Source organism: Gymnodraco acuticeps, unplaced genomic scaffold, assembly GCF_902827175.1.
Source record: "Gymnodraco acuticeps unplaced genomic scaffold, fGymAcu1.1, whole genome shotgun sequence".
In the NCBI taxonomy this organism is placed as follows: domain Eukaryota; kingdom Metazoa; phylum Chordata; class Actinopteri; order Perciformes; family Bathydraconidae; genus Gymnodraco; species Gymnodraco acuticeps.
In genome coordinates this window covers 902,655-926,710 of record NW_022990943.1, presented here as the reverse complement: position 1 = coordinate 926,710, position 24,056 = coordinate 902,655, and the positions used below count along the sequence as shown (strand labels likewise).

At 36.9% G+C, this 24,056-nt stretch overlaps 1 protein-coding gene across 2 annotated transcripts in view; it reads right to left on the bottom strand.

Moving 5' to 3' along the window:
* Positions 1–772: 772 nt before the first annotated feature.
* LOC117558516 (calpain-2 catalytic subunit-like) overlaps positions 773–24,056 on the bottom strand; it is a 61,852-nt gene continuing 38,568 nt past the window's right edge. Inside the window, exons 7-21 of one of the 2 annotated variants that reach the window (XM_034234763.1) lie at positions 13,505–13,590; positions 12,945–13,019; positions 12,592–12,752; positions 11,470–11,627; positions 9,709–9,720; positions 9,400–9,608; positions 9,275–9,314; positions 9,078–9,152; positions 7,999–8,056; positions 7,785–7,846; positions 5,607–5,675; positions 5,395–5,473; positions 1,956–2,072; positions 1,794–1,846; positions 773–1,353 (exon numbers count right to left, since the gene is read on the bottom strand). In XM_034234763.1, the coding sequence (XP_034090654.1) occupies positions 1,327–1,353; positions 1,794–1,846; positions 1,956–2,072; positions 5,395–5,473; positions 5,607–5,675; positions 7,785–7,846; positions 7,999–8,056; positions 9,078–9,152; positions 9,275–9,314; positions 9,400–9,608; positions 9,709–9,720; positions 11,470–11,627; positions 12,592–12,752; positions 12,945–13,019; positions 13,505–13,590 (1,281 nt within the window). In that variant the 3' untranslated portion in view covers positions 773–1,326. Of the gene's footprint in view, positions 1,354–1,793; positions 1,847–1,955; positions 2,073–5,394; positions 5,474–5,606; positions 5,676–7,784; positions 7,847–7,998; positions 8,057–9,077; positions 9,153–9,274; positions 9,315–9,399; positions 9,609–9,708; positions 9,721–11,469; positions 11,628–12,591; positions 12,753–12,944; positions 13,020–13,504; positions 13,591–24,056 lie in introns of those variants that run through there. The other variant, XR_004570842.1, reaches the window with a different exon arrangement.

Genomic DNA, 24,056 nt, shown 5'->3' with positions numbered 1-24,056 from the left:
CCTTCCAGCCTATCAATTCCTGTCAATATCTTGTTGCAAATGTTCCTGAACAAGTAGATAGATTTGTGAGAGAAACAAACCGCACACTAATGGACTAAGCCCAGTAGGACTCAACATGTATTTCTGTTTGTGCAGTGAGTGGTTTGTACCCTGTGCTGTCATCAGCCACCAGAGGGCAGAAGTGCAACAGTAATCTGTGAACTTTTGGGTGGGAGAACAGGTAATAACCCAGACACAACATTCTCCCACATCCCTCTAGGAGGCGCTACATAAAACTAATCCAGAGCAATGACAGTCAAGTTTCACAAAGACAGCAAGCTAACAGTGTCAGTAACACTCTTTCTTCATACAACGAACATCTCTGTACCTGTACATTTTATATATTATACCTTAAATACACGTTTCAACATGTAAATATCATCTTTGTTTAAAAAAAAGAGCTTGCTTTATAAACTGTATTGTCCATCTACCTCATTGGTTAACTCTGTTGTGGGGTCAACTGCTTGTTTGTTTAGCGTCCGAGAAGATAACTTCTCATACTTCTCAATGGGCCCTTTGCTGAATGATCCAATTATTTGTATGCAGTTCAATTGAATAATCACTTTACACAATTTTTTTGTATTGTTCCTGTAACTGTCAAGTCATCAAATGCAACTGTATATTTAAATCAGTAAGCTGGACCAATGACAAAAAAGCTCTTTCTTTTCTTTAATGGTTTTGAAATGTCATTAGAAGTAAAACAGTTCTTATGCAATACAAATACAGGAAAATCCAAATTTTTATCCAAGACAAATGAAATTTGCAGATGACCGACAGTGAGCATGCTAAACGAGGCCAGCCCGAAACCCATTCCAACACTTTACACATATTCTCACAGAATTGACATCTTTATTGTTTGATTAAAGTTGTCAAAAATGGGTAAAGGATTTTGCAGTTAAAAAGTACTTAATATTATGTCATATAATATCCAAAAAGTGATTAGACAAACGCTTGTAAGATTTCATTATAATTCTAATAAAACTACAAAAATAAGTTCAGTAACTAAGTCTGTTATTATTATAACTTTCCATCTTATTATCACATCTTACATTAAGTCTACGTGGTGCTACAGATTCATGTTATAGGATTGGTTATTTAGCGTTTTTCTCATTAATGTGTATTGCAATGCAACATTGTTAGAGTAGTAAAAAAAGAATGCCCTTTAGCTAAACTAAAGTATTTATTATGTATTGGCTCATTATGTAATATGACAAATCAAAGAAAACACTTTGAAATAACTACTCCTGTATTTCTTGAAGAATTGTTCCGTCCATCTCCCTTGTTGGGTTAAGTGTACATGGAAATGTACATCCACTGAAAATACAGAACAGACATGTTTTGCTATAATGAATCATTATGAAGTAAATGTTGATTGTTGGCTGCATTATCAGAATTAAAATCAGAATTAGAAAACAATTTATTTATTGACATTTACATTTATATAAGTCAGAATGTGTAATAAAAAGACAAAATAGAGTAAATATATTCATATAAACCTGAGTAGTAAAATCCAATAAAAGACTAAATAAAATGGAATACAAATGTAAGAATAATGACACCATCAGCATTTCACTTGGTTTCTTCACTACATTTGGGGTATTAACAAAAGTTGGTCTATTGCCACTTTTAATAACATTATGTCCATTTTTATCCGAGACAAATATGTATTTCTTCTGTCTTCTAGTCTATCCCAAAAATGGTGGTATGTAAAACAATCTTAAATGACCTTCTAAAAGAAGAATACATTTCATTACCTCCGACTCCTGAAGAGTGATGGCTTGTCCCCCAGACAATTGTTTAAAGATTTCTGTTGAGTAATACACGCTTCGTAAATCAATTGTCATAAGTCATATGTATTCTAAATATTTCTTCATCAACATGTTTAGAAAGCAAGAATGGATGTCTCCGGTACTTACTGTACATGCATTCGAAGCGGAGGATGAGACTGATGAAGCTCTCCAGAGTCAGGTGTCCAGTGGAGGCTCCGTAGCGCAGCGCCATCAAACTCAGCATGTCATCCTTGACATTAATGCCTGTTCAACATACACACAGCAAGATGTAGAAGGAGTTTTGGCATTTAGTTATTTTGAGGATATTCAACCCAGTCTCATAAAAAAACGTGTAATAACTACGTTGGTCCACAACGTAGGACGTAGTATTTCTACAAAAACGCCTCTGAAATGGTAAGATCCCTACGTCTTTTTTCACCATTCATTCCAATGGCTGGCGTCTATGTCACGTGATCTTCACATTTCTCCCTGCAGAAAAAAAAAACATGGCCGAACTTACTCTCGGTGTAAAATGCCTATTTTAAAGTTAGTTTGGCCATTAAAATGCGTTTTGATGTCATTTGATGCGAGAAATATGAGTTGTTATTTCAGATTATGTGTGCAGTGGATGTACATGATCTTTAGTTTGCTAGTTATTACGAAGATTACCTCAGGAAATTGTGTCGATACAACGTTTTCATTGTTACCAAGGTGGTTGCTAGGGACGCTACTATCGATATTGTTTCTGTTATGTTGTGTAACAGTTTAATGGTGTAATCTTTATTGCTACCCCCTTCCCCGTCAATGTATAGTGTTGGTCCACAGCGCAAACGTATTAGTTTAACAAAATCCGCATCTAAAGATACGTTATTTTCCCCTGTGCAATTCCAGTCTCACATCTCACATCACATCGTCATAAACAAATACCGGAAACAGACCGAAAACACTTTATTCCGAGTGTGCTTGCTTTTCTCTTTGAAAGTCATCACATAACGGCATTGTAATACACGGTTTGGCTGCATTACATATTACATATCTGCCGTAGTTCTCTATTTATAGAGCCTTGATGAGAAGACTTCTAGACAAACATGAGGAACTGCCGCCAACACTGAAAACGTGACATGGATCATAAATATATCAGGAATTAAAAACATCTTACATTTCTTTTCACACAATACGTCTCCTTGCAGTATCAACACTAATCCGGCTGACTTTTATATTTGATCCAATTGGTAGATAGGCTGTATTTACACCATAAAGGTGCACAGCTGATATAAAGGGACACCTAGTGGTTAAAGCATGTTATTGAATTTCATTATTTGTATTATTAGATATTAATAGGATCCCTATAAAGTATATTCATTACTCGTTATTCTCTACTAATAGATAATTAAAGACTGTATATAATGACTATTTTGCACATCCCTTTCAAGATTTCAAGATTTTCTAAGGTTTATTGACATATCATATTCACAAACGGTGTAGTTATGCAATGAATGAAAAACTTTGTGTATACCTCCAGCAATGTTAACTATGTTGAAGCCCTTATTTTAACTGATATTATACATATGTATTATACTCTTATAAGATGTATGTAGATAGTATAAAAAATGTGCAGAATACGACAGTTTAATGGTGGAGGTATACACACATATTGATAGATGTCACTGTTGAGGAACATGCGACCAAAGTTTTTCATCTCCGGCCTTGTCAGGTATTGAACAATCAATAAATAAAGAACACAGAATTATTAAATATAAAACACAGAATTTGTGTGATTATAGTAAATGATTTACAAATAAACACCACTGCCTATTTACAACTGTTACACATGCTGATGTAATGCAAATGTTTCCAACTTGGGATCAATAAAGTATATCTTATCTTAAGATGATCGATGGCTACTGCCATATTTGAAAAATGTGCCTCTGAACCTTGACAAGTGCATGTTTCAGGCTCATCAATTAACAACAGGAGGGGTCACAAACATAAGACCAGCTGTTAAATAAAGCTCTTCTGACCTTAGCTGGCATGTGGGTATATATATTAATGCTGCCCATTATGGGCACAAGCAATTTTCACCCATTTATTAATTATATGTTTTAAATTTGAGTGTTCCTATCCCCTAAACCTCCAGGGATGTACACAGTTTAATACTGCCAACTTCTTATTATGGGAAATATGAAAACGTCTTTTAAAACTACAACTCCCAGTAGAGACGTACCATAGATAGAGAACATGTTGCGAAACACAATAGCCAGCATGTGTAGTTCTGGGGACGGGGTGGGGGAGGGGGGGACGCGGTGGACCCGTTCAAATCCAGTTTTGGACAGTCTGCCGTGGGTCCATCCCATTTCAAGTGCTGTGGTCGACGCTCGGCGTAACCCTCGGAGCACACTCTCCAATCACAGAGCTTGAGGACTATCACGGGGTTTGTCAAGCGAAGCGGAGAGAATACTTACTTCCCGGGGTAATATTCTCTAAAGCAAATTAGCTGCTCCGACCCTCAGTCCTGACGGACTCCAACGTGTGTTTATTAATCAAACAAATAAATAAACACAAGGATAATTATGTGTTATTGTTGAGTAAATGGAGAATTGCACAGGGGAAAATAACGTATCTATGCCACAATTTTAGATGCGGATTTTGTTAAACTAATACGTTTAGGCTGTGGACCAACACTATACATTGACGGGGAAGGGGGTAGCAATAAAGATAACACCATTAAACAGTTACACAACATAACAGAAATAATATCGATAGCAGCATCCCTAGCAACCACCTTGGTGACAATGAAAACGTTGTATAGACACAATTTCCTGAAGTAATCTTCGTAATAACTAGCAAACTAAAGATCATGTACATCCACTGCACACATAATCTGAAATAATAACTCATATTTCTCGCATCAAATGACATCAAAACGCATTTTAATGGCCAAACTAACTTTAAAATAGGCATTTTACACCGAGAATTAAACGAAGTTCGCCCATGTTTTTTTTTTCTGCAGGGAGAAATGTGAAGATCACGTGACATAGACGCCAGCCATTGGAATGAATGGTGAAAAAAACGTAGGGATCTTACAATTTCAGAGAAGTTTTTGTAGAAATACTACGTCCTACGTTGTGGACCAACGTAGTTATTACACGTTTTTTTGTGAGACTGGGTTGGGATATTACATGTTTTGCACAAGCCACATTTTCACTTGCACTACTTGACCACACTGAATAAATTGAAACGTTGACTTTAATTAAATATGGAAAATAAAAACCATTAGGTTCAAGATGATATTATTGCTTCCAACTGACCTAATACAATTATGTGGAACCCGTTGATGTAATACATTTAATTAAAGTCAACTTTTACTTTGAACAGGTTTGCCCTTGTTTGTATCATTTATTTTGTCTTTTCCCAGCAATTCTTTCAAGAAATAGCAATTATGATTGAAAAACATACACTCCTGCACACTGCCCTTTTTTCATGCTTTAATATTAATGTTTCTGTAGAGACTTTTAACCGATTATTTATCATTAATAACAGAGGAAGGTCTGTCTATCGAATGAATTTTCGAATTTAAGCTTTGTACCTAAAGCTAGGAAAGCGTTCCTCAGCTCGTTCATTGACAGTGTTCCAGTTCGTGAAACGTCAGTGCGGAAGAAAATGTCCTGGTAAAAGAAGAAAGCACCATCAATGATCATCCCATATCTGTATTTAAATGTCCTACGGTAGAATAAAGAGACTACTATATAGCAATTCCAAAATATATTATACCATTTTTTTTTACAACACTCCTTTTACCTTGTACATGAGGACCTTCTTCCACAGACGAACAAATTCCTCCCCATTCAGTTTGCCGGTGATTGATGTCTAAACAAACAGTAAAGGTCACCTACAGTATCATGCCATTTTTAGGCATTAGCATAGGTCTCAGATATATAAAAATGTATAAAAAACATGTCTATGAAGGGGGCGGGGCTTATGCCTGTTCATGCGGGACCCGGAAGATAAAATAAATGCTGCGGTGATGAAATGCCAAAACCACATCCAGGATAATTTCTGAAACAGTATTGAGCTCAAAGGCTTTCTCTCTTGCAGGTTTACCACAAGGTGAGTTCCTTTATATTTCCTGCTTCTTCACACATGCAGGGGCGGATCTAGACAAATATTCATGGGGTGGCAAGAGGGTGGCAGGAGAATTTCAGGGGTGGCATCCCCTGCTGATTTAATCACAGTCATATCAATCAATGTTGACGTGGAAAGCCACAATATTAATATTTTAACTCAATAACATTAGGTGACATTATTGTGGCACATCAGTAAAGCCTTACATAGAAATATATAAGGTGGCAGACATCATTTAGTGAATTTTAACTGAACAATAACTGAATGAGTTTGTTTCACTCTTAGACCAGCAGGGGTACCAAATCTATGCAGACTGCTGCAATAAGTACAATAATTAACTGTCTCATCGATGTTTGTCTGAATTAATATGATACTATTAACAATCATATTACTCCTATCAGCTGTCAATCACTGTTATGATTCACATATTCATTTATTATTGAATAAACTATATTTTTTGGAGGAGTTAATGATGAATGTTCCTCAAGATGCTTGCTCACCCTCCTTCAAATTTGAAAGACAAGTAATTATATCATGTATCAAAATTCAAAATATTCAAAGGAACAGTTCAGCGCCCCACGACTTTACTGCAAACAGTTACAACACTACAACATCAGAAAGAACAAACATTAAAGAAGTGACTAACTGCATCAGTTAGGGTTAAAAAAACAAAACGTGTATTCAGCTAAAACATACAGTACATCGCTGCAGTTATTATCCAGTGGAAATTCCTTACCTACTCGCCTAGTTATATGAAAGTGGTTACTTTTTTTTGGCTGGGCAGCGTAGTTTTACACACCGTCTTATTTGACTTTCTCAAAGAAATAAATATATACACACATACAAGGTCATCATCTTAACATGCTTTGTTATGCTCATCGAGTCATCCGTGAGCAGAGCATCAAGTTGGTATGCCTATAACAGCTGAATGAGGCGATTACCATTTTGTTCAGCAAAACGCCTCACAAACTTATTAAGATCAACAGCTTTAGTGCGTTTTGATTCAATGCTGAGTACAGCCAAACTGACAGTCTCTTCTCTGTCATTGTATACCGCAAATACCTCATTCCTTCAGTACTTGGGTCCGAATGCTTCTCGTTTTGCGCCCTCCCCCTGTTCAAATGAAATAGCCACCAATCATATTTCCAAGCTCGCGCCAGGGGGGTTACAAGACTCGCCTCTTGTACTGCATTCACTTGCACTCGGACATTAGAGGTTTTCTCTCATAAATGTCCGATGAGCCACAACTTTTCTTTCAAAACATAGATGCCAACTGGGGTGACAGCTGGGGCGGCAAGGCTATTTTTTAGGGTGGCGGTTGCCACCCCGGTAGATCCACCCCTGCACACATGTGCTCTCCAGTACAGCTTAGCTCTGAGTGTTGGCATGCTTGCAAATGTAAACAAAGACCATATTACATCCAAAACACGTCGGGCATTGATTCTGATAGCGAGTTTCTAATAGGGCCGTGGGTCCACCACGTTGGTGCCATCCGATATGAGGTAAATAATATCAATGGCAAATCTGGATCAGCTCGTTGTAGCCCCGTTTTCAGAGATTTGCACACGGAGGAAAAGAGAGAGGGTTTTATTTTCTGACACTATGTGAGTTCCCTGACACGCCGGGGACACATATGTATAAAAGACATAAAAAGGTGCATTTTGCATGATAGGTCCCCTTTAAGGTATTAAGAGCTGTAGCCTATATGATGTTTCATGTTTTAGCCTTTTATTTAATATGTTTATTAGAGGTAAATAAAAAAAAGTATACATCTTTACTTTATTATTAATTTAAATTAATTTGGTATCAATACCGAAATCAACATCAATGTTATCAAATGCATCAACAGGATACATCCATCAGAGCGACCATGCTGCGACAGGCATCAATGGTAAAGCCTCCAGATTTCAAATCTCCTAAAGAAGAAGAGCATCATTAGGCATGGTTACTATGGCCTTTACTCTGCAATAGCAGTGCCCATTTCACTTTAGATAATGACCATACTGTATATTAAGACTCTTGTTTTGTTTTTTTATAAAACCTGCTCATATGATTTTACAGTTCAAACCTTTCAGCACGTTTTCATTCAGAAGCCTCTGCAGCTGCTCAGCATCCACCTCTTCGTACTGGAAATGGATGAAAGCAAGATTAAATAGACTGATGTAAACTTGTCCAAATATTTTGTAAGTGAGTATGCTGTTAGCCACAAGCTAAAAGAAAACAAGATAGACCTGTCCATACGTCCAGCTAGCGAATACTGTTACCGTATTTGGCTAACATTTGTCTTGCTGCAATCACAAAAATCAGGCTAAATCAGCAGGACATGTTAGCCTCTTAGCTAAAGGCCAAATCATTCAGTTGCTTTTGCTGCTGTGGTGCAAATTACATTATCCGCCATGTCAGCAAAAGAAGTGTTCAGTTAGCATGTGCTTTGACTACACGTATGCTGACGTTTAGTTCCACAGTCCAGTACCGTTCGTGTTGCAAGTTCCTTAAGCTGGTTTGCCAAGAAGAAGATAACAAAACGAACGATTGTTTTCAAAACAATGTCGGACAGCGTAATCTTCTCTGGTCCCCTCCCCAATCTGATCAATGACGACATGTATAGCCGCATGTCAGAAATGATCACACTCCTGTAACATGCTGCAGACTGAGGTTAGGACCGCCCACTTTATTAGCATATGGACACAGAAATACATAAATAAATAAATGTAAGTGACCGTAAATGTAGAAATATATTAAAGATATATAATAACGTGTGTTCTGTTTTATTTTGAACTTTATTTATACATTCATGTATTTATTTCCATATTTATTTATTTGTGTATTTATTTCCTCATTTATTTATTTGTGTATTTATTTCCACATTTATTTATTTCCGTATTTATTTATTTCCGTATTTATTTATTTATTCCTGTATTTCTTCATACATTTATTTACACATTTATTTATTTATACTTATGTCATGTTCCGTCCTCCATACACCTGATGAATGGACCTATGTGGACTGTTTAATCAAAACAATGAGCTGAAAAACACAAAAATGCTAAAAGGGAACTGCAGTAATCACATGTTCAAAGAATTAATCAATGACAATTCAATTTTTCAATTAGGTATTTAGCTAGGCAGTGAGAATGAAAATATTACCTTGTCGGAGTTTTGGCGGAAAAAGGATATCTTGTTCTCGTCGTCCTGTTCATTTTTGACTTGTTTGATGTTGAACTTAAATAAAGATAAAGTGCAAGAGATGAATTTTACCCCAAATGACATTTATAAAAAGTTATAGTTAAGGACATAGAATCAGAATAATAAACAACAATGGAATATCATTATATCTTACACACCCTTTCAGTTGGCTCATCTTGAGGGTCACCAGAGTTCTCACTGTCAGGAAATAATTAGATTTAGCAGGTTTTATTGTTTGATGTACAAAGAGAGTTGGTTAATGGTAGTAGAGAGAGGGACTTACTAGACCATGGCCTCTGCCTTGGACATGATGGTCAGGATGAAGGAGGCCTTCTCATTGGCATTGAAGGTGGACGGTACGATGAGGTACTCACCAGGCCTCAGCATCAGGAACTCCATCACCTCACGTGCATTAATGTAGGTTTTACTTTGGGCAACTGGTGCGTGGCTACTGAAGAAGGAGGCTGGGAACTTCCCCTTCTGCGCCTTGCACTGTAGTCATAAATAAAGAGGGTTAACCCTAACCCTCTTTAAATCAGTCACATGAGCTGCAAAATGTGGACGGAGGTTTAAAAAGGGAAACATTTCTTACCTTGTCTTTCACCTTGAGGGAAATCAGTAGAGTTCATGTTGGCGACAAAAAGGAATTCATTTAATATATTAGCGTCAAATGTTCAATTAAATTATTGTATTTTTCTAACAAGCATATGCATTCACACACATAGAAAGCAGACACTGCCTAAGCCTTAGATCTACCTCACTAACCAACTCTTGTGTAACCCACAAACAGGTTGTATGGACTTTTACTGTTGTCCTCAGGTTACTGTGGTTACATTTGATTTACTGTGACCCTCTGATTCCTTTGACCAGGCATGTGCACACATAGACATCAAAGTGGGCTTGAGCCCCTGCCCTTTTTCTTCCTCCAGAGAAAGTGCCTTTTTTGTATTTTTTATAAATGAATATATATCTACTGCTGTTTGCTGTGCGCAAACATTTCCAAAAATATATTGATTGAATACAAAATGAAAAGATCAGGTCGGGAGATTAGACTGTGAAGTTCCGATGCTCTCTCTCTACCCTCCCTCCATGTCTCGCGCACAGAGGTGTGGACCTCGGCAGTCCCTTCAGACAGACAGGTAGCAGCACCTCCCACTTTACCATGTATTCTTGGCTTGTTTGAAGGTGAGTGGTGATGAACAAATTACTAAACGGCCAATGCCTCAAGTTTACAGCTAATTAGCTAAAAGAAAATAACAAATATAATTAACTAAGGTAGGCTACTAGCTAATGGATAAGTTAGCTCAAGGTTTAGGCGATGTATCATGGGCATACAGGCTAATGTACTGTACTTAAGGGGAGACACAGGTGAATACAGTAAAATGTGTATCTAATTATTAGATACACATTTTTTGCATATCAATGTGGCGATTGTGATGACGTTATTATCGCCACATTGATATGCAAATTAGGCGTTAACTAGGCCTAATTAAAATGCGCTAATTTGCATGCAGTTACCAGGACATTACAGGTGAAAAGGATAAAACTAAAAAACACATCACCTCACAACTTCCCCAGATAGTTACGTACGTCAAGTCAGTATTTTCCCCTTAAATGTTATGTTTAAATGCAGATTAGCTTTAAATCTATAGATGATTTCAGACATGGTAAAACGAACACCATTTATGTGTTTCTTGGAAGTTTTCTTTCCATTAGAGTGAAAGAAAACATGGAAGCAAAATAGACCAAAATGTACAGTACATGAGAAAACGATCTTTTAGCCGTAATGTCCTTAAACAGTAACTTCATCATTTTGATTGTTGGCTGCTCATTTAATAACTATTAATTGTACTAGTTTGTTGTCTGCTCTTGTGCTTAGTGAATACTAAAGAAGACCATTGTCTCTGTGTTAGCTGATTATTTTGTAGAATTCTGTTTAGTATTAAACAATTGCGTGAGTGTGAGGGTATTAAAATAAATTGGTCAGTAAGTCAGAGATGCGCAACTATATTTAACTTTTGGTTTTAAAATATTTTTTTATAAATGATTATGGGAAGTGCTCTTTTTCTCACTTGAGCACCCGCCCCACAAAATGTCTGTGCACGTCCCTGCCTTTGACTTTCATTGAGATGTTCTATCAATTGATAAACGTTGAAAGTATTCTAAACCTGATTAAGATATTTATTCCTTTACTCATTAATTCTCTCTATGGACGCTCTATGGACTTCAGCAAGACGTTATTGTTGTTTTCACTTAATCTGACAACCTCAGCTGCCTTCCAAATCTACTGATTGTATATCCATAATAGTCCTTGTACTTTGACAACAAAAGCAAAAGGAACAACAGTATTTACCTCAAATACACAGAGACCAATGTGGAGGCTTTGAACCAGGTGTCTGTTTCTCTTGTCAGGCTTTTGCATGAGAGACACCAGCACATTTTTCTCTCCATTGTTCTCCGGACTTTGACCGCCAATGTTGACCCGATACTGTGGATTGGTCCAGTAACTGTCTGCAAGACAAAGAGAGTATTGAGAATTATTTTATTTTTATTTTTTTTGTACTTTGTTATAATTATTCATTTGAGTGAGAAAAAAAAAGGAAAAAAATAAAATATATATATATATTATTGTTGTATGTTTTTGTTTCTGACATGTTCAATACATTGACAAAAAAAAAGAAAAAAGTATGATTTATTTGCATGTATAATTTTGTAAATAGTCTGATATGTGGTTTGATATATTATCAAGATAACATTAAAACCTTTTAGAGTTTACTGATGAACAAAAAAATGGAGTAACAAGGCAAATTGAAGTTTAAATGGTCAACTATCTATTACTGAATCTACATTATCATAGCTTGTGGAAACAAAGAAATGTGAATTGTTTGGTTATTCTGTGCTTTACAAGATTCTAAGTCAAGCTTTCCCATGAAGAACAGAACATAACTCTTTATTTATCACACACAAATTGAAATGTGATCCCTGCATTTGAACCAATCTAGTAATAGGACTGGACATATATTGTACAGTGCTCAGGGAGCAGTAGGGACGGTCTGGTGCATTGCTCAAAAGGCACCACAGGGGGGTGGTTGTGCTGGATGTGTTGGGGGGCATGTCTCTTCTACCTGGGGAACCCAGAGTGTCTTGCAGCGCCACTGCCGGCGACCCTCTGATTCCCAGCCAAGCCATTATTGATTCAGGTACTGCCGCCCCAGAATGCTCCAATGCTCTTACATAAAAGTTAGGGTTGGGGCTAAGATTAAGACTAACCCTAGTCTTGTTTAGTCACTTCCTAGACAAAAGGGACATTAAAAAAAACTAAGTAGGAAAAAGGAGTGTGACCTCTGTTGTCAAATTATGTTATCTGGTGATTTGACAGGTGTCATTTCCTAGTCCTTTAAAGAGTAATCGATCACATAATATGGCACATTTTATCCAGCCTTATTCATTGTAAGTCCAGATATTCTTTAAGTACTTCTATTATTCATGCATCCTCCAGCAGTTGTTCCTGCAACCCATCGGCCATCATTCATGTAGGTCTTCCAGTGACAGGACGAGTTTCCATCAAGGTAGTCTGGACTCAGGGAGCAGATGTCCAGATCTGTGTAGAACTCACACAAGTCTTCCAGGCTCATCCTGTGGAGATTCATTTGACATGATATATTTGCCCTCTGGATATGATGCTGGAATTATGAAACCCTAACCTGACATATTTTCAATAGCTACAGATTAATTATCTTTCTTTCCAAAGTGTTTTGAAGTAGTTGCTATTGTATATTAAAATCCAGGTGCATAGAAAGGTTTCAACATTCAATTGAATTGGCTTACCAAAACTCTCCATCATCAGCCACTGAAAGGCACATTTCCCGATCTTTGGAACTCACGGTTTGCCACAGAGGAGACCTTAAAGAGGGACAATATTGTATTTCAGTTGATTCTAGACATTCAGGGGCATGTTATTACAGAAACATAATATGTCCTGGAGATTAGAACATTAGGCCTCTCCCCATGTTCTGTTTATATGCAAATACAGTGGCACAGTACAAAGCTTAGGTTTTAAATGACAGAACTACTTTATAATATCCATAACCAAATGACCGTTTCAAGTCCTTAATAGGTTTCCTATGGGAATGTACAGAAAAGGTAACATAAGTGATTTGATATAAAAATAAAAAAGGATCCTGGCTCTCACGCTTCATTCTTGAAAGACATTTTTAATCCTTCTAAATACTACCTTTAGGAATGTACCATAAAGGCCATTGCATTGCGTATATTCCAATACAGAAAAAGACCCATGGCTGCTGCCAATCTTTATTTATATTATCATATGGAAAACAATCTCAATATGTCTTCAAATAAGAGCCATGTCTCTCTGAAGTTGTTCTCACCGATCGCTCCAGTCTCTGTTCCACTCTCCTGTGCCCCAGGGGTTCCACAAACGCACCAGGTTTATTTGTTTCCCTCGGCTCATCATCTGAACAGTCATCATGGCAGACAGCACCACAATTATGTAACGTATGCTCATCAAAATGCAATAAATGATTTCAAATGATTCATGCAAAGGCAGTAAGAGCTTAAAATCCTATTTAATAGCTGTTGTTTATGTTATCTTGTGCAATGTCTTACACTGTAAAAATAAACCTGTAAAAAAACGGTAAAAAGTCTGGCAGCTGTGATTCCAAACACTTACCGTCAAATTACAGTGTACCCTAATTACAATCATTTAAAAATAGCGTAAATTCACAGTAAATATAATTAATTTCCTTTACAGAGAAACACTGTTATTTTACAGGTATCTTCCCTTATTTATTACGGACATAATTTAGAGCATGTAAATACTGTTATTTTACAGTTTTATCCTAAATTATTACGGTCAAACACCTTCAATAAAGTGACAGAACTTAAAGTTCAGCAGTGAAACACTGTTATTTTACAGGTTTATCTGCTCTTCATACAGTCAATAACCTTTAATAAAAGTACAGCACTAAAACTTCTACGGGCAAAAAACCCGTAAAAAAACGGTCAAATGACTGGCAGCAGCAGGCTGCCAAACAAAAACCATAAAATTAAAGTAAAAATACTTTAACTGAAATAAAGTGCAAAAGCAATTAATATACAGGAATTGTCCTTAAAGATTTTACAGGAAAACACTTTCCTCTCTTTTCAAAATCCATTGTCTTAAAATGTTACATTCAAATACCTTAAATAAAGTTCTGATGAGAAAAACAGTTTTTTACATTTTTTTTTTTATTAGATTTGTATGATCAAACACTAAAATAAATACAGAACTTAAAGTTCTACAGGGAGAATACTGTTATTTTACAGCTTTTTTCTAACATTTTCCAATCGAACAGGTTCAACAAAATGACATCACAAAATGTTCTGTAGGAAACAATTACTCTGAAAACTTAAAATATAAAAATATTTGTAGAATTATAGTACAACTAATGAATACAGCATTTCATATTTAAACATCTACTTATAAACAGTATAAACAAAAAGTAAGTTTAATTTTTTAAGATTACTTTGAAACATTCTCAACTGAAAATAACAGGAATTACAAAATGGTTCACATTGTCAATTTGTAGGAGCAGTGTGCAGGATTTAGTAAGTCTAACATTGTAGGTTCCAACCAATGGATAACTTGTTCACTCACCCTCCTATCCCAAGTTTGTAGGAGAATGTATGTTGGCTGCAAAAAACTTGAGGCCCAATCATGTTTCCTCTGTCCATTCTGCGCTACTGTAGACGTGGCAGTGCAACCTAGAGGACAAAAATATCAGAATCAGAAACAGGTTTATTGCCAGGTAGGTTCACACGTATCAGGAATTTGACTAGGTGTCGTGGTGCATACAAATAAAAAAATAAAATAAAAAAAGTACTATATTAAGAACACTAATACAAATATAGTAAGATAGCAATACAATAAAGCAGAATGCAATAAATTATAGAATATAAAATATGTGCAGTAAGCAATATTTAAACATTGCATTATTTACCATCCTGTGATCTCCATTATGTAATGCATAGAGTCTGCGTTGTGGCTGAGGTAAAGTGTCAGTGGGGGGGGGCGGGCCTTGTTGAGGTGGCGAGAGGTTTTTGCGGCTCCAGACAAAAAAATGTTTTGGAAAAAGGAGCAAAATGGCTCTTTTGGTCAAAAAGGTTGCAGACCCCTGGTATAGGCAGATGTATCAGGGGCGTGGCCTTTTTAGAATAACCAGGAAATACACATTTCGATCGCTTCTTCTGTCGTTTACATAGATCTGTTGGTATATTTGGCTCCATAGGAACACTTTGATGCACATTCAGTATCAGTGTGTGAGATTGTAGTTGCGATGCCGATATGCGGACGCGTACAGCGAGGACTACAAAAAGACACATGAGGTGACTGTCACTGGGGATGTGTGTTCAAAACATTGCAAGCTTGAATAAATCATTAAAACCATTTATTTTTGCCAGACTTATTACTGAATATCATTCTTAATGTGATACCAAGTCCATCTGAGACCGGTGTATACCTTCAGACAGCCTACAAGGGAACCACACGTTGTTTACTCACAGTTTGAAAGCAGCGTGGAGAAGTCTTCAGCTGTGGAGCTGTGATCCGCCCAGGATAAACTGTGATACGACTTATGTGGCTTGTTCTTGTTGTCAGTCTTATATTTGTATCATGTATCGTTATTAATATGATGTTGATTTGATTTGAGACCCGTTTATACTTTCATACCGTCTGTTAGTGAAACATACAGTCTGTCTGAGTTGTTTACACCCATCTCCAACGCAGCGTGGAGAGCTGTGGTAAACAGTGATCCGCTCAGATTAAACTGTGATACGACTTCTGTGGCTATCAACCAGCGATCATGTTTAAACCCCAAGGTCCCCGTCGGCAGGGACCCTGTTTTTTTTTTCACGACACTGTGTCTCAGGGGATCTTAATATTTAAGAACCTATTAATGTGTTATACCAGATTAACGGCAATAATCTCAGCTAACTGACGATACAAACCATTGTTACCAAAACAAAACACAAGTCTCATAAGAAGCATCTAAATGACCCCTTAGCGAAAAATGCTAACGGACATTGGCACAGAACTCAAGATAAAAGTACCCTTATTACTTATCGTAGCTACACATACAAGATATCCGATTAAAGCTGAGGTTCCACAGATTATTTAGATATAGTATCATCACTGAGTGATCCGAACTCGCGACAGGGGAAGCAAACACAGACATCACAACACGTACCTTTACGGAGCTTCTAGGAAGATCGTCTCACCGTAGCTGTCAATCTGATCAAAAGACGTGTTCAATGGCATTAAAACGAGAAAAAACGCGACTAAATCGGTTAATCCATAGGTTTTTAACGTCTCTGTATAAAAAATTGTTTTCATTTATAATCCATAATTCCATTTTTATGTAAAAATCGCAGAGCAAAAGTTAGCTGCTAATGGTAGCTACCAGAGTGGCTGCTGCTTCCGTTCTTGGCCATGCAGCAGTCTAATACACACATTACCAAATAAGGACTAGGTGGGAGTTCCCCTCGATTCCATTGGCTTTTACGGTCAGAAAGAGATGTCACATGTCAAAATCCAGCAAGGGGGGCCAGAGATATGGAAAATCCACCCAAATGGCCCCAGAAGAGGTTTTTTTGTGCTAAATCTGTCTTAAAAAGGTCAAATATCACTTGTTTTGCATCAATCTTGATACAGGGTACTTATTATATGTTGTACTTTGGATTCCTAAAGCTTTTAGTCTACTAACCCATCATCCAAGGTTAGTTTTCACTATAAGTACAAAATATTTCTTGGACGGACACTATAATTTACAGTTTTTTACCATGTTCTATCTGAATTTTCTTTAAAATAAAAAACATTTATATTTATTCTGACTTTTCTACATCCAACTCACAGGTTTATCATTACTTTGAGAAAAAATATTATTAATTGAACCCTTTTAGAAGGGAAGATATGGTCATTTGTTCTGGGAATGTCATTTTCGAGCCTGAAACCTGAAAAACAGGCTCGGGGTTTAGACTACAAACATGTATCCCTTATCAAAACGGTATTCTGCACATTGCCGCACTTATCCAGATCAAATTTGACTGTTTACTCGTTTTGCAAAGATAGAAGCAGAAATGTCATTGCTACATTTGCAGGGATATTTAGAATTTAAAATGCTGCTTGATCGTTAATTTTGTTCTCGGCAAACAATATTATGAATCCTCTATTCAAAAATATTATTCAGTGTCCATCGACATGAAAATAACAAAAAAGTTCATGCTGGACTCAAACCCGAGTCCCAATAGTAAAAATCCCTCGTGCCATGCGCGTTATGAGTGAGCCACGGATCAATACGATGTATAATATCATCACAGGTTATTTTCTCACATTAACATTGTTAAAAGAGTCAGAGCAATTCAACCCGACCATCTTTTATAATGTGAGCGAATGTATGTACACTTTAAGCCATATAATATAAATATTATAGTAGGCATTTGCTTTGAAATAGTATACTGACTGAGCATCATTAAGACCCACCGAGATCAGATATCCTAGTTCATCAGCCTGCGAGCCTACATTACGTTGTGATAAGTGGTCATTTTACGTATTATTCTAGAACACACTAAGTTCACATATGCAAATCAGGCCATGTGTTTCGTTATGTAGTAGCTATAATCATCACCTGTCATGGAAATACAACAATAACAAGGAATTAATATTAATATTACCAAGTTACACAGAAATAGATAAAACACATGAGAACAAAGACCACATAGATAAACGCATAAACGTTAAGTTAGAAACGAAAACATGTTAACAACAGTGTGAAAAAGTATGAATGTGTTTCTAGTTCTCAACGTAGCCTATGTGTGAGTACCCTCGTCATTCGGTGTCGCTGTATCGAAATGTAACCAAGTAAACAGTCACATCTTATCTGGATAAGTGCGGCAAAGTGGAGAATACCGTTTTGATAAGGGATCAATGTGTGTAGTCTTTAATATTAAAGATGATCGCTGGTTGATAACCACAGAACTCATATCACAGTTTAATCTGAGCGGATCACTGTTTACCACAGCTCTCCACGCTGCGTGTAAACAACTCAGACAGACTGTATGTTTCACTAACAGACGGTATGAAAGTATAAACGGGTCTCAAATCAACTCGACATCATATTAATAACGATACATGATACACATATAAGACTGACAACAAGAACAAGCCACAGAAGTCGTATCACAGTTTATCCTGGGCGGAGCTCTCCACAGCTGAAGACTTCTCCACGCTGCTTTCAAACTGTGAGTAAACAACGTGTGCTTCCCTTGTAGGCTGTCTGAAGGTATACACCGGTCTCAGATTGACTTGGTATCACATTAAGAATGATATTCAGTAATAAGTCTGGCAAAAATAAATGGTTTAAATGATTTATTCAAGCTTGCAATGTTTTGAACACACATCCCCAGTCACCTCGTGTGTTTTTTTGTAGTCCTCGCTGTACGCGTCCGCATATCGGCATCGCAACCACAACCTCACACACTGGTACTGAATGTGCATCAAAGTGTTCCTATGGAGCCAAATATACCAAAAGATGTATGTAAACGACAGAAGAAGCGATCGAAATGTGTATTTCCTGGTTATTCGACAAAGGCCACGCCCCTGATACATCTGCCTATACCGTTATATAATATCACCAGTTGTTCGGCCCACATCTTATTCGGTAACAGCGGCAGCAGTGCAATAAGCTGTAAGCTAACGTTAGCAGCCACCTTGATAACCTGTAAAGCCCGATTGTCCCGCCGGTGGGACATCATGCAAGAAACAGCATCTCAGGACTTCTTAAAATGTAACAACCTATTAATGATGCTTAACCACTTAACGATAAGAAATTCAGCTTACTAACGATATTAACCATTTTTAACTAAACGAAACACAAGTATAACACCAAGCAAATCAGCACTTAGTGAAAACAGCTAACGGGGCTAACGCTACTTTAGCACATAACTGGCAAAAGCGATCTTTTCTACTTAATGCTATCTGCACAAACGTAACATATGAAAGCTGAGATTCCACAGATTCCCTTAAAGTATATGTCTCATCACTCAAAACTCACTGAACTAGAAGAAGAAACATAACCTTAAATACACAATTAAACATTCACAAACTAAGGATTATCTAAATACATGTTTAACTCCATTACAGTTGCAGGACTCACCAGATCTCAAGTCTTCTGTTCTCTGTTGACTAGTGATGTGTCGGTCGCGAACGAGCCGGCTCTTTTAAGTGAACGACGCGAGCCGGCTCGGCCCACGAACGAGCCATTTTTTTATTTTTTTTGTTAAGTAATACAAGACAGAATGATATGATGATCTCCGCGCTACAGCTGCTCCGTGCATGCATGCAGTGACATGTAATATCCAAGGATTAGAGACTGTTGGATGCTGCTGTTTTGAGCATTGCAATATATTTATTTTCACTATGTTATTTATTTATGATTATCCTTAGGCTCAGCAAAGATTTGATGTCAGCTGTTGCTGTCTTTTTTTCTATAGTTAATAGTTACTGAAATGGAGCCCTGCTGTTTTGTCAGGGCCTTTTCTTTAAATATAATTTAAAAAGTCGATACAGTAGCCCCTTTTTTTAAATGTCTATGCTTAAGTTTTTATAGGTGTTGCTATCTGCTTTGTGTAGCGTGGTTCTACAAGCAAGTCAGTGCATTCATTGGGTGGTATCAGAGAGTTACAAGGGTCTGTAAATGCAATGAAAACATTTGGCCACAGCAAATCATTTATATTAAACATGTAATTTTTACTTTTGAATACTTCAGTACAAAGGATGTATTGAATAATTTAAGTGATATATGTGTACACATATAAATCATTAGTCAAAACAGGGCTACATTTGATTTAATTATAAAAGGTATAATATGTGGTAAACTGAAGAGCCGTTTGTGAGCCGAAAGAGCCGGCTCTTCTTGGTGAGCCGAGCCAAATGATCCGGCTCTTCTTCCCATCACTACTGTTGACGTCCCGATGCTCATATTTAACTTGTAGATGTAAAACTATCCCGATATTAGTCCATAAACTCGTGAGCAGACATACAGACAGCTGTAGCTTCGCAGGAGAGCCGCTCAAACTGACGTGGAAGTTTCAAATTGGATTGACAGGCGCCGACAGTGCTCATTGGCAGGTTTTTTCGATGACGTTTATATTAACCAATCAGGAGTGTTGTGGACTCATTCCAATCCTACTTGTCTTGTCTGCTGTTGTATGGCTGGATTCCATTTCAAGTGCCGTAGTTTTTATTTACATTTTACGTTTTTTTTATTTGACACTTTGTTTTTACAGTTACCTATACTAGTATACTATGAAAACTACTTTATTTACACAAAATCATTTTTGGGTATTTCTGCAATATATTACATTTTTTGTGAAGATTTATACATTTATTTAACATTTTAGAGATGTTTAATATGGAAGCAAACAAGAGACAGAAGTATTTGAATTTGATCAGACACCGAATTTATAGCATTAAAAATAATTACTTTGAAAATCATGTATCTGATTTTTTTTTTGCTCCGAATGTACCTATGTGAAATAAAAATGTAAAAACTCAAGTTAAAAAAATTCGAATGTTCAAATTCAGATCCCAAAAATTCAAGTGAAAAACATTTGACGTCAAATATTTCTGTGTTTAAAATTCGATGTCAAAAAATTCGGTGTATAAAATTCGACGTCAAAAATTGCGATGCAGCCTCATCCGGGCTACTCAGACAGGATAAGCAATCGAGTCCGAATGCAATCAAACCGACTTCTGGCCTATCAGAGCCAAGCGGCAAACCCCGGGACAGTGCGGTGAAGCCCAATGCTGCAAACTGTAGGCGATGGATGCAGATGGGAGCAATTCCCGTAGACCCTATGTTAAAATGTCCAACTTAACATCAGAAAATGAACATGTTTCTAGCCTGGATCCACAAAAACATATTCTGTATATAGTTAGATTCCCCCTTCATGACAACGGGACTGCTGCTCCTAGCTCCTCTGTCTCACTGTTAGCTCCGTGATGCTACAGGGGCTCAGCGCATGAGGAGAACACTACTTGAACTCGGCCGTGTTTGTTGTGTTGGCTCCTGGTGGACTATTCGTCAAGCAAATATAAGATTTATCTGCGGTTGAAACAGACCGTCCATGAATGCAGTTTATTCGGTAAGTCAACACTGCGTACTTTATGTTATGTTACTGGTGTTTTTATTAAGCTAACATTAATGAATGTTTAGAGTTGGGTTAGCATTTGAGCAATCGTAGCTCCATCTGTGCTAACGATGCTATGCGTAGCATCCAAGAGTGTATAACATTAAGTGGGATGCTACTGTATACCAAAAGGCTTCTGTGCGAGGTTGCTAAAATAAGGTCATCCTTGTACGTTAGATAGTTAGTTTGCTAGTTAGGTTACTGTATGCATTGTTAAGGTTAATTTAAATTTGCTATGCTCTACTATAGCATAAAATAGACTAGCTAACATCAACGTATTGTTGAAGAGAGGCTTAGTGTATATTAAATCATCCTCACAATGAAATGTGTGTATCTTTAAAATATGAACGTCACATTTCAAGATGGTCCAGAAATAACGCTCCCTTAGATATTATAATATGGTTTGTTGAACTGGAGTTATTTATTGCAGCTAACCGCCTATCCGACGAACGACCCAAACATTGTTGTTTTTAATATTATTACCAATGCCTCTTTTAATTGTATTATCATCACACTTGAGAAACAGCCTTATCGTGGCTGTACAACGGAACATGTAACTTAATTCCTGCATTTAAGGACGATGAATAGCGTAGTCAATGCTTTAGTGACAAGGAAATTATGTTTAAATAGTAGATATGACGTTATCTGTGACTTCAGTGGAAATGAAGCTTATCCATTGCATTGCATTTGTTCAATAGGTTTGTGTCTTACCCTTACGTGTGTGATACATATGAATATGGCATTTGAAAACAAATTAATTTGACTGACTCATGAAAAACTCATCCAAAGTAACAGTAAAATAAATAGGACCTACACAATAATGCTCAATCAAACTGATACAGTATAAGGACTGTGATATCCAGCAATTTCTTAAGTATAACAATAAGATTATGACCTGTTTTTAAAAGAAGATAAAAAGTAGTTTGCATGTAAAGAAGTCTGTAAGCCACGCATGTAACTTTACATCTGTTTGTTCAAAGTGTCCTCAAGGTGATCCAGATAGGCTGGACCAGAGGAGGAGAGACAGATCTGGACTCCTAGCAGCAGAGAACTTCAGCACGGATTCCAAGGTACACCTTTTTCATACTTTGCAAAAAATGCATAAAGTAATGACTCTAATACACTGATATACATGCCATTAAACATGACTGAATACTAGATCACCTACACATCAGTGATGTTGAGTGTACTTTCTTAGAAAAAGGTTACATTTACATTTTACCATGCAACATCACTTTTTTGTTCAACTTTCACATTTCAATGTATTTAAGGCACATATTATTGAACATAGTGAGAACTGCGACCCTTTGTCTTTCAGTGAGACAACCGGACAGAGCAAGCTTCTACAGTTGCACTAAGTTTTGATAACAGTTCAATATTATTTGAATAATACATTTATTTCAATGTTGATGAATTTAGAATGGTTTATTCATAATCTGATTATCTTTGTAGTACACTGTTGGATTTAAAAAACACATTCAAATAAGAAAATCATTATATTTATGAACAAACAAACACACCTCTTTCTTAAATAACACACTTGCTCTGCAATAATATGTTTTTTGATATTTCTGTTAGGAAAGGACAGGCCTGAGAGACAGGACTGCTTCACCATTTTCTCTTTCTCTGAGGGTCCAGAAGAACATCCAAGAGGGAAAGGAGAAGCTGATGTGATAAAAGTCAGCTGATCAAATGCATTTGCCTCACTTTATGAGCTTCACAATACTTGTGCCTTGTACCGCCGAGTTTGCAACGTCATAAATAAATGGTGCCAATCTTCAGTCAGATGTGAATGTGTAATTTAACATTTTCAGTAAGAATAACGGACAAAAGGAGTGCAAATACAATTTATTGAAATGTGAACTAAAAGTTATCAAGCATGAACCATCACCATTTTTTTTTTAAATAAAAACGAAATAATATACATAAGTTACACTCAATGTTAATCTGTTAATTGACAGGCTAGGCCTGTGCAGGTGGTAACAGCTATGTCCAGCATGGGCTAAGTTCTGTAGGTGCAGCTGGTGCAGGTCCTCCTCCATCAGGTCTGGTCCTCCTCCCTCAGGCCTGCAGGGTCTTTCCCTGCGAGGAGGACTCCTCGCAGGGAAAGACCCTCAGCCCTCTCTGGCCAAACCAACAGACAGGACGTTCATAAAGCTGAGGTTTACCCCAAAGTCTCTAATCATCCTGTGAATATGAGAGGGGAACAAATAGTGTAATAGATGCTTTGGACGATAAGAAATATAAAGTTAACTGTTGAGTTGCTCAGTTTTTTAGATTGACAGGGTTTAATAACACAAACAAAAGGAGAGAAATAAAGATTGGTCTTTCAATAAATTGTGTTGATTTTGTCTTTTGAATTGTTTGTCTGACGTCAAGTAGCTAGAACTGTTACTTATAGTTTTAATGATACAGTCTGGTTATAATGTGTGGAGGAGGCATCACAGGTAAGAGCACCATTTGTTGTGTTCCATCCACAACAAATTGATGTGTGTATTTATTTATCTACTATTTCTTGAATCATTACTGTCAGTCCAAAACAAGAGATTTTGTTTTGGTAACATTTAAAAAAAAAAACATCTCTTTTCCACTACACTATCTTGAATACTTTAGTTTTTACGTCACTACATTTATCTAACAGCTTTAACATTGTAAAGGTGTCACTTCGGACTCTGGGTAATTATGACAGCATGTCCT